Here is a 9,216-nt window from a genome sequence, read left to right as displayed (position 1 = left end):
AAGTCATTGTGCCTGTTATCGGTTTCTGACCAGTTCAATCCAAAACAGAAAAAGGTGAGCTGTTCTACAAATTTTCATTGTAAATCTCAATGAAAATGCAAATTTCAGATGTCCCTGGCTAGTAGAATACTGCAACAAGGTTCCCGCTTGTGGAATGGTCTCAGTGCCGCGCGTGGTTTCCACCTTCTCACCCGGCCGGCGGCTCCTGCAATTGTATCAATTCAAAGCTCGCAACTTGTGGCCGCCACAACTGGAATCTGTCAGACGTCGGGTCTGCTGACGCCTGGCTCCACTTTGGTCCAGCAGGTGGCGGGATTCAAGGTCAAGGGACGCCTGAAGCGACGCTGCAAGGACTGCTACATCGTGGTGCGCCAGGAGCGCGGTTATGTCATCTGCCCCACGCATCCACGCCACAAGCAGATGTCGATGAAGAAGCGCGACTACAAGTCGTGGATCCTGACGCACGCCACCCAATCCAAGGAGCGCGGCTATTAGACCTAATTAGGCATTAATAAAAGCATTTCTTTAAATATGTTCATAAATAAATAAAAGAAAAATAATCCAAGTAGTCCGTGATACGTTTCCTAACACTGTATCAGCTGATTGTTTGTTTATATCGCAGTCGTTTCTTGCCTGTTTTGCTTTTTACTGTATCCGACCGGAGTTCAGTACACCTGGCCGAAAAAGATGACGACGCACTTCAGCAATGTACTGCGGCAGGCATTCAAAACGTTCGACCGGGCAAATCACGCCAGCTTCAATGCGAATTTGCAGCATCTGCGTCAATTGACGGATGAGCTGACCTACCGGGATCTGCACCTCCGCGAGGAGCTCTTTCGCAACGTGGGAAGCCATCGGGCACCCTGCAGCTACATGCATATATTCGAGGATGATCGCTTCTCCATGAGCCTGTTTATAGTGCGCGGAGCGAGCACTATTCCCTTGCACGATCACCCCATGATGTTCGGTCTGCTGCGCTGCATCTGGGGTCAGCTAATGGTGGACAGCTTTTCGCACCAGTTAGGCCCGGATGAGCCGCTCACCTATGACCCCCATCAAACAGTGGTGAAGGTGAATGTCGAGGAACCCAAATTGGTCACGCCGGCTAGTCCGTGTGCCACATTGACTCCTAGAAAGAGAAATTACCACCAGATTGCCCAAATTGGTAGCGGCGTAGCCGCTTTCTTCGACATTCTTAGTCCGCCATACGATGCGGATATGCCAACATATGGACCGCGACAGTGTCGCTTCTATCGCGCCACGGCAGAGGGCAGCCAGGTGCAGCTGCACTGCATCCCATCACCGGATACATACTATTGCGATGTTGTGGACACGCCCGAATCGGTGATGCAGGCCGCTTTTCAGTGCGCCGACGAGGTCTATGCCGATAATGCCAGCGGGACACAGTGAGTCGTTATCTCGCTTCCCAGCAGCTAACACCCTCCTATTTATTTGCCCATAATCAACCGTTGGCTGATCGTATCAGCCAAGTATCTTCTGTGTTATTTAAATAAAATTGCCTCCTTTTTTTGTATAAATCGCTCCGCTTTCACGGAATTTGTTTGGGTTTAATCTTCTTGCGCTTGGTAAATGTTCTGATTGCGTCGCTTAAGTTTTTTCACATTGGGACTAGCGGGCACTGATGCAGGTTCCTCTACATGAGGCGTTTCCGTTGCTATAATTGCTTCTTCAGCTTCCTCCTCGGGCAGGTCTATCACGTTTTCATCGGTGGTATCAGCTGCTGCAGTTGTAGGTGCTGGCAGGGATAAGTTAAGTTTCCTTTTAGTTGGCGTAACCAATGGTTCAGCCACGTCTTCTTCCACCGCCTGCAGCTTAGAACTTTTTGTTTCCCTATCCTTGCATTCGGTAGCTCCCACCGCAGGCAGATCTAGGCCATTCGCCAACAAAACTAAGCACAGCGGATCGTCTATACCCAGAGTGGCACAGAACGTATTGCTCTGGGGGTTTAGTTGAACCTTGGGTTGATCCACAAACATGTGCTTATAATCAGACTGCTCCGCGGGATCGAAAGCTGGCACTGTGCGCTCAAAGTTCTCGGGGACTTGAAGTTTCTGAAACTTTGCGGTCACTGCTTCTAGTTCTTCTTCAGTGGGGGTAAAGTTTGATCGCTCTGTAAACTCTCCCGCCTTTTTTCCGGGCAGGTAATAATAATTCTCCTTCACTGAAATCAAGTGATTTGTACTGTGCAAGATGGCTAGCCACTCTGCGTCGTATTCCAGGCGGGGAGTGCCTTCGATGGGGTCACTGGGTACCTCTACCACTTGCAGGAAAGCACGACGTGGCAGGCATTTGTCGAGAGCCAGAAACTTGGTCACGGGAACAGATTTGGATGGTGGAGGTACAGGAGCAGCTTTCTTTACCTTCTCCCTTTCCTCGTCTTCATCTTCACTGCTGCTGCTGGAAGAGGAAGATTCAGCATCTCCTAGCTTCTGGCTGTGATTGTGCGGCACCAAAGCGGCAAACTTGCAATGCAAATGGGCAGCAAACCAGTAGGCCGGTTGGACCGCTTTCAGTAACTCCTCCAGTGGCTGGCTACCCAGCTTCCCGCTTTCCATGTCTGCAGCAAAAAATGGTTTCTTGCGGAGCAGTTGCGCCTTGTTTCCGTATTCATAGATGCCGGTGGGCCAGTCGTGGGACAGGAAAATATCAACTCGCCCGGAAATTTGTTTCAGCCGAAAGACTTCTAGCTGCCGCACATGGTAGACACTGCGACACGTGGAATCGGTATACGGAGGGAATTCGTGATGGCCGCGCAAAAAGTCGTGACCCTTGAAGATTCCGCTTATTCCAGCTATCCGAACACCGTTTACATTGACGACGCCGGCATAACCAAGGTAGTAAATATTTGGAGCCACCCAACCGCCGTATGGGAGCTCCTGCAGGTAATTGGAGGCCTCATGGTTGCCGCCAATGAATATGGTCAGCACTGGTGCTACCAGCTCGCCACTGTAGTATCTTTAAAAATAAATGGATTACCTCCTGATCCACAAGCTGTCGAAACTCTACTCACTTGTAAAAGGAGCACATATCCAGGTACTTCTTTGGTACAGCCATCGTCTGCAAATCCTCCAGATTCCGGGTGGACTGAAAATCGCCACAGCACAATAACAAGTCGATCTTGGTGCCGCCAACCTTTTCGATGCCCTCTATGGTGTCGTATATTCGTTCCAGCTCGCCATGTGCACATCCTTCGACAGCTATTTTCATGGTTAATAAAGGTAAGTTACTACTTTATAAATAAAACTTGGTTGTAAACAAATGCAACCGGTTGTCCAAACAAATAACGCGTTCTGATATCGCTTATCGATCGGCAATTCAGTGTGAGAAAACGTCTTTGGGGAACGACAGGATGGACGCTCTTATCGATAACTCTACTTAATGACCGCCAATATTTAAACTGCTGAAATCTTCCGGAAACAAAGTCTTTCAGCACTTAGCATTATTAAATATAATTATATATATTAGATGTACTTATAAAATTCGTTCCCTGAACGGTTTAAATACCTCACAAAAAGGTACACAAATAAGAAAAAGATTTCTCCAGTTCAAACGTTAAAAATTTTTTTTTTTTATTTTTCAAAAATATCGCTTCATTTAGTACAGAATATACGTGTATGTGTGTATAAAGAAAATGTATGTGAAATGCTCTGCGTTGAATTCTCATTCTCTGACCTAGATGCCAACTTTTTTTTGGAGTTCTACGGGGGCGTGCTGGTGGGCACAATCTCATTTAATGAGACCTTCTCGTCCTGACGTGTTTGTTTTTCGTTTCGTTTCGTTTCGTTTACATACAAAGATTTACAATGGACTTAAGTTATCATAATTTAGTTGGCCGCCCTGGCCACAAAATAGGAAATAAAATATAAATCTACAATAAATATAGTGCGGTCTCGTCGCCGCTCGACCGATCGATTTTTTAATCTGATTAATCGACCGATTGTCGCAGCATACATGGGTACACGGAGTGTACGAAAACCAAGAGAATGCCTTCAAAGCCATCATCAGCATGCCAGATGTATTTTGTTTGATGTTTTTGTTATTTTTGGAAAGAATATGAGAAACAATCAAGTCAGAAATCGAACCAAGTGTCTGGTGATCTGGTCAATTCAGTTTCTTAGGAGCCGAACTTAAACGACGTGGGCACGGCAGTCTGCGGAAAGGCGAAGCCACCTTGCTTCTCGATCAGCTTCGATTCCTTGGCGGCTTTGCGTTGGTCAGCCGTCACCACCACCTCTTGCAGCGCCTTGGCTTGCTCAGGTGTGAGGTTGGAGGTCAACAGCGCATACCAGGCTTGGTCTTGTGCAGAAAGTGCTGATGGCGAAGATTAGGTTATTAGTTAGTTTTCCAATGGTGTACAAAATTCAGCACAACTTACCAGTAATAACTTCCTTAAACGTCCAGTACTCATCGATGGCGCTTTCGTTCTCCTCATCGTCGATGGGCGTGGTAAACGACTCCAGTCCAGTCTCGTTCAGATCACCCACAGACTCCTCGGCGTCACCGTCCGAGTCAGCATCGTCGTCCTTGATTTCGGCTTTCACTTCGAAGCCCGACTCATTGCCCTTGGTTTTGGCAAATTCGGCCAATTTATCCAGATAGTCCGGTGCCATTTCGTCCATGTCATCCTCGTCACTGGACAGAGCCTCCTCACAGTCGTCACCGTCCTCCTCCTCCTCATCTTCCTCTTCCTCCTGAGCACGAGACTCGTAGGCGCGTTTTAGACCATCGAAAAGCAAAATAAGTGCGGGCACAATCTTTCCAGCCACTTCGCTCAGAACCTGGGGCTTGGCTTCGCCCAGCGAGATGAGGGTGCACAGACCCAGGACGCAAAGTTTGCGATCGTGGATGCTGGAAAACGTAACAATAAACTATCTAGATCATTAAAAAGCATGTCCATTCTTACCCTAGGAAACAGTCCGTGTCGTGAAGCCACTGCTTGATAAAGTGCGCGCTGATAGAGTCGTTGTTTTGCTGGGACATTTTGTCCAGAATGGACAGCAGCAACTGGGGATTATAGTAGAGTGCCGCGATTACCACTTGCAGGCACATAGTGCGCAGCTCTGAGGATTGAACTTCACGTGTTAACCGGGACAGAGCCAGCTCCACGAACATATGTATCACTGAGTCGATTTGACCCTTGCACTGCAAGATAATCACTTCCATCAGTTTGGCGGCATGGCACTCGGGATCCTCGCCAGGGCTACTAGTAAGCATCTAAAATAAATTATAATTATTATAATTATTATTATAGTTATTCGAGGTTCAGACATATTTAATTATTAAGAATAGAAGCTTACCGTTTTGCACATGTCGAGAATCGCCAACAGCCTGTTGGGATTGGAGAGGAAAGCGGGCGTGTCGACCGTCACATAGTTATGCAGAGCAGGCATAATGTCGATAAAGTAGTCAATACCGTCCTTCTTGAACACCTGATAGATGAGCTCCAGCATCTGCCACATTTCGGGGGAAATGGCCTTGGCTGTCAGGTCGTAGACCAGGGAGAAGGTTTCCTCATAGAAGTCTGAAGAGATGACCAGATATTTTTATAAACGATATCAACGATTGAGGGCACAGCCAACTAACCAGTTATGTTGTGCTGGAAAATGTGTCCGACAACATTAATGACGATCGGGTGCAAGTTAAGCAGGACATCAGGATGCTCTTCCATCACACTGAGCAGAGTTTCGATAGTGTTAAGCAGACTCATGGCCGTGATGGCCTTCTCGTCGGATCCCTCCTCAGATTCTAGGACCTGGCTGAAGGTGGTGGCCAGGTGCTGGCAGATCTCGGTGGCCACGGGCAGCAATTGCTCGGTGAAGGTGCACACGATCTTTTGCATAACGTTTGTTAGATCTTCGTTCTCCGTCTCTCGAATGATGGTAAGCAGCTCCTTGGTGATCTCCTTGATCTGTGCCTCCACGTATTGCGGCGCCTCGTCCTGGGACGATATGAACATCTGCAGACCGATAGCTGCCTCCACTTTGACGGGCAGCTCCTTGTCGGTAAGCAAGGCGTTTGTGGTCAGACGCATTATCTCGGCCAGCACTTGGGGATTCTTGATTTGAACGTCACAGAAATAGTGCAGCACCCAGCACGCGCGCGCTCTCATGTGGCCCGCGGGATTTTGGAATTCTGGGAAGACGTAGGTGGTCAGCATGGACTCCACTTGGTCGCGGTACGAAGCCTTCTTCAGCAGTACGTCCGCCAGCGTTCCAATCATGTGCAAGGCACCATCTTTCTGTTTGTTGTCCGCATTCGGCGATGTAATTATCTGCATAATTGTGGCCATTGCCTTGGGCAAAATGCCCTTGCGCTTTTTGCACATAGAATGCAGCAGAGATTGGGCTGCCGGTACAGGTGTGGCATAATCCTCAAAGATATCTATTGGAATCGGTTAGTAATGTAGTTCAAGTCATTTAAAAAGTTCTCTTACCGAACTTAAGGCGAATGTACTCGTAGGGATCGCTTTCCCAGAGCTCCTGATCGGAGTCAGTAAACGACATGATGGGAAAGATCACGTCCTGGATGACAGCCACCATGTGAGGCTTAATCAGCTTCCAGGTGTAGGCGTGGCTAACCCTGCAAACGGAATAAATAACATTTAAAAAAACGAGTCAACTGATTGGAATCGACTTTTGTAACTGCAATTATAAACACTACATCTTATCAGCTTTAAAAATTTTCAGACTTTCTATCAAAGATTAGGTATCTCCTAATTAAGTAACATCGATTTTACATTCCAACTATATATCAAATGTCACATGAGAATTTATAGAATACTAAATTACTTACGCATTCTTCAGATAGTTGAGCACATCAGTGAGGACGCGTGGTGAGACGTAGACTCTGTTTCGGTACTGGTCGAGGATCTTGAGGAGCACCTCCAGCACGCCCTGGCTAAACGTGGGCAGATACCACTCTGCGAATTTTTGGTATTTTTCACTAACCACATTGCTGGGACTGCCATAACTAAATTTATACATACAACGTTAGTTATCTAGACTATGACTATAGATACTGCCGTCAACGTACCGCTCGAACATGCGAACCATGATGTGCAGGGCCCACTTCTTAGTCTTCCAGTAGGGGAACTCCGTTCGCTCATCATCGTCCAGGTGCGAGCTATCGGGCACTGCGCGATCAGCCACCTGACGACAGATCTCCATCCACTGCGAGAAGATCTCCTTGGTAATGAGGTCCAGTGGAAGGGTGTATTGCGTGAGGGCATAGTAGATCTTGAGAATTTGCTTTTGTAGCAGCACAGATTGCTCGGACTGCTCTGCCAGCAGTCGGACCATCAGCTGGTAGATCATGGGCAACAGTAGGTTCATTGCCTCGTTTAGCGGCGTCCTCTCCTCATGCCGCTTGTACTCGTAGGTCTTGACCAGCTGGTACATGGTTACCAGAGCTCCGTTCCAGCCGTTGACATCCTGGTTTTGCAGATATATGCTGATGCTATCCACCACCTGTGGCCAGCGTCCAGGGAAATCGCTTTTAATGATGTGATTGACGCAGACAGACAACTGGACCCTGTGTACAGAACGAAATTAGCCCCCTGGAAAGGATTTTCAATGGATTTACCCACCTAATCAACTCGGGGGCGTGCACAATAGCATCTACAATAGCGCCACGGATCATAGCCCGATCCTGTTCGTGTATAGAGAAGGGTATTGGCTCTCCAGGCTTGGCCTCGTGGTCCGACCAGCTGCTGTTGATCAGATTCTTGAGGTAGACAGCACCGGCCTGGCGCACCGGCTGTTCCACCGTCGTCTGCATAACGATCTGCAGTATGGTGGGCACAAATCCGATGATTTTGTGTATCTGTGGGGATTTTAATGTATAGAAATAAAATAGAATGGATATGTTTACACAGCTGTTTGGGGTTGGGTTAAATTTGAATTGGTCAAAGAATCAATGGCAGAAGCACTTTAAATTCCGTTCACAGAGCTCAATTAATATGGAGGAGCCAAGAACAACTGCTGGCCATAAGCGCTGATAAAGTTAATTGACAACAGGGGGGTTGGTGGGAGGCGATTGGGAGGGGCATGCAAATCGTTAGATGCTGACTCAGTCGTAATGAGCATGCCTCTACAGTGGGGCCAAAGCAATTGGTTAGTGGGGTGGGGTCTAATTAGACTGGCCGCTCTGATTGCCCACATTTATTTCCAAGGGAATTGCGTAAGCTTCAATCAAAGGGCATTCCGGCGATATTTCGAAAGTCTCAATTAAATATTTATTAACAATTCAGTGGATTTCCGAAGAATCACACGAAACTCGCAATAAATATGTACACATATAGAAATATATATAGCATACATACATATGTAGGTGCCCCAAAGATATCGACTTGTTGCCTCTGGGGCAACAACATAGAAGTCGGGATAATGGTAAACACATAAAGGGCAAACTTTTTGACCGATATCGGATTACACTATCCACACCCACACACTTGTACAACGACCAGAGTGATGAAGTGCGGGAGCGAGGGAGGTTAAAAGCGAACAATTAAAAAAGCACATGGTTTTCAGGCGATGGCGCCACCTCCAAAGACCTTTCGAATTCAAGTGCAGGCGTTTATTTTTGGGAGCAAACTCACCTGGGCCAGTTGATCCTCGGCCGCCTTGCGCTGTTCCGGATTCGGATCAATAGTTGCGCGCAACAGTTCCGTGAGTTTTTGTGCCTCCATTTTTGCTACTTTTGCTTGATTCTATGTTTCGCCGGTCTTTCTGCTGCACTTCGTCGTTTGGCGGTCACCTTGTGCCCACTGTGCACCCGCTGTTCTTGCCTTTATATAGACCTTGGTTTATGCTAGCCGAACCAGTGGCTCCAATGTGTGGGCCAAATTGCAAATCTCTTTTTCCGGAGGAAAAAACGTGGAAAAGACTCCACACACGCACACACACACCGCCGAAATTCGCGAGACGAACGAAGCTTAGAAGAAGAAGAAACAGCGCCTGTGTGTGTTGACTAACGCCGCAGTGTATGGGGCCCTACAGGGCTGCATTATGTTCGCCGGTAACAGTTTAGCCAAAAATTCGAGCAATATTGAAAAGCCTTCGCTGCGGAAAATCTAGGCACCATTTATATATAGACCACTTGCTTCATAAGGTAACTATATTTAAAGGCTTAAAAAACAGCGACTTTTCACAATTCCCGATAAATTGCCATTCAAGTTGCATGGCCAATCGATTGTTG

General features: G+C 47.4%; 4 protein-coding genes across 4 annotated transcripts; 2 read left to right on the top strand and 2 right to left on the bottom strand.

Annotated features, from left to right (window-relative positions):
• The first annotated feature begins 14 nt into the window (after window positions 1–14).
• mRpL36 (mitochondrial ribosomal protein L36) lies at window positions 15–563 on the top strand. The gene is made up of 2 exons (NM_144401.3): window positions 15–54; window positions 109–563. The coding sequence occupies exon 2, from the start codon at window positions 109–111 to the stop codon at window positions 493–495; it is 387 nt and encodes a 128-aa protein (NP_652658.1). The 5' UTR covers window positions 15–54; the 3' UTR covers window positions 496–563.
• A 52-nt stretch (window positions 564–615) lies between these two features.
• On the top strand, window positions 616–1,535 carry CG7550 (uncharacterized protein). Its single transcript, NM_139919.2, has one exon. It carries the CDS (start codon window positions 688–690, stop codon window positions 1,408–1,410), a length of 723 nt encoding a protein of 240 aa, NP_648176.1. The 5' UTR covers window positions 616–687; the 3' UTR covers window positions 1,411–1,535.
• Window positions 1,532–3,320, bottom strand: ldbr (lariat debranching enzyme). The gene is made up of 2 exons (NM_206300.2): window positions 3,032–3,320; window positions 1,532–2,976 (listed from the first exon to the last, which is right to left on the bottom strand). The coding sequence occupies exons 1-2, from the start codon at window positions 3,226–3,228 to the stop codon at window positions 1,569–1,571; spliced, it is 1,605 nt and encodes a 534-aa protein (NP_996022.1). The 5' UTR covers window positions 3,229–3,320; the 3' UTR covers window positions 1,532–1,568.
• A 247-nt stretch (window positions 3,321–3,567) lies between these two features.
• msk (moleskin) lies at window positions 3,568–8,968 on the bottom strand. The gene is made up of 10 exons (NM_080041.3): window positions 8,618–8,968; window positions 7,607–7,842; window positions 7,054–7,551; window positions 6,814–6,990; window positions 6,455–6,600; window positions 5,605–6,402; window positions 5,319–5,542; window positions 4,925–5,235; window positions 4,397–4,869; window positions 3,568–4,332 (listed from the first exon to the last, which is right to left on the bottom strand). Exons 1-10 carry the CDS (start codon window positions 8,705–8,707, stop codon window positions 4,136–4,138), a joined length of 3,150 nt encoding a protein of 1,049 aa, NP_524780.1. The 5' UTR covers window positions 8,708–8,968; the 3' UTR covers window positions 3,568–4,135.
• Between the last annotated feature and the right edge of the window lie 248 nt (window positions 8,969–9,216).

Source organism: Drosophila melanogaster, chromosome 3L (genome assembly GCF_000001215.4).
Source record: "Drosophila melanogaster chromosome 3L".
NCBI classification, from domain to species: domain Eukaryota; kingdom Metazoa; phylum Arthropoda; class Insecta; order Diptera; family Drosophilidae; genus Drosophila; species Drosophila melanogaster.
This window is presented reverse-complemented; position numbering and strand designations above follow the sequence as displayed.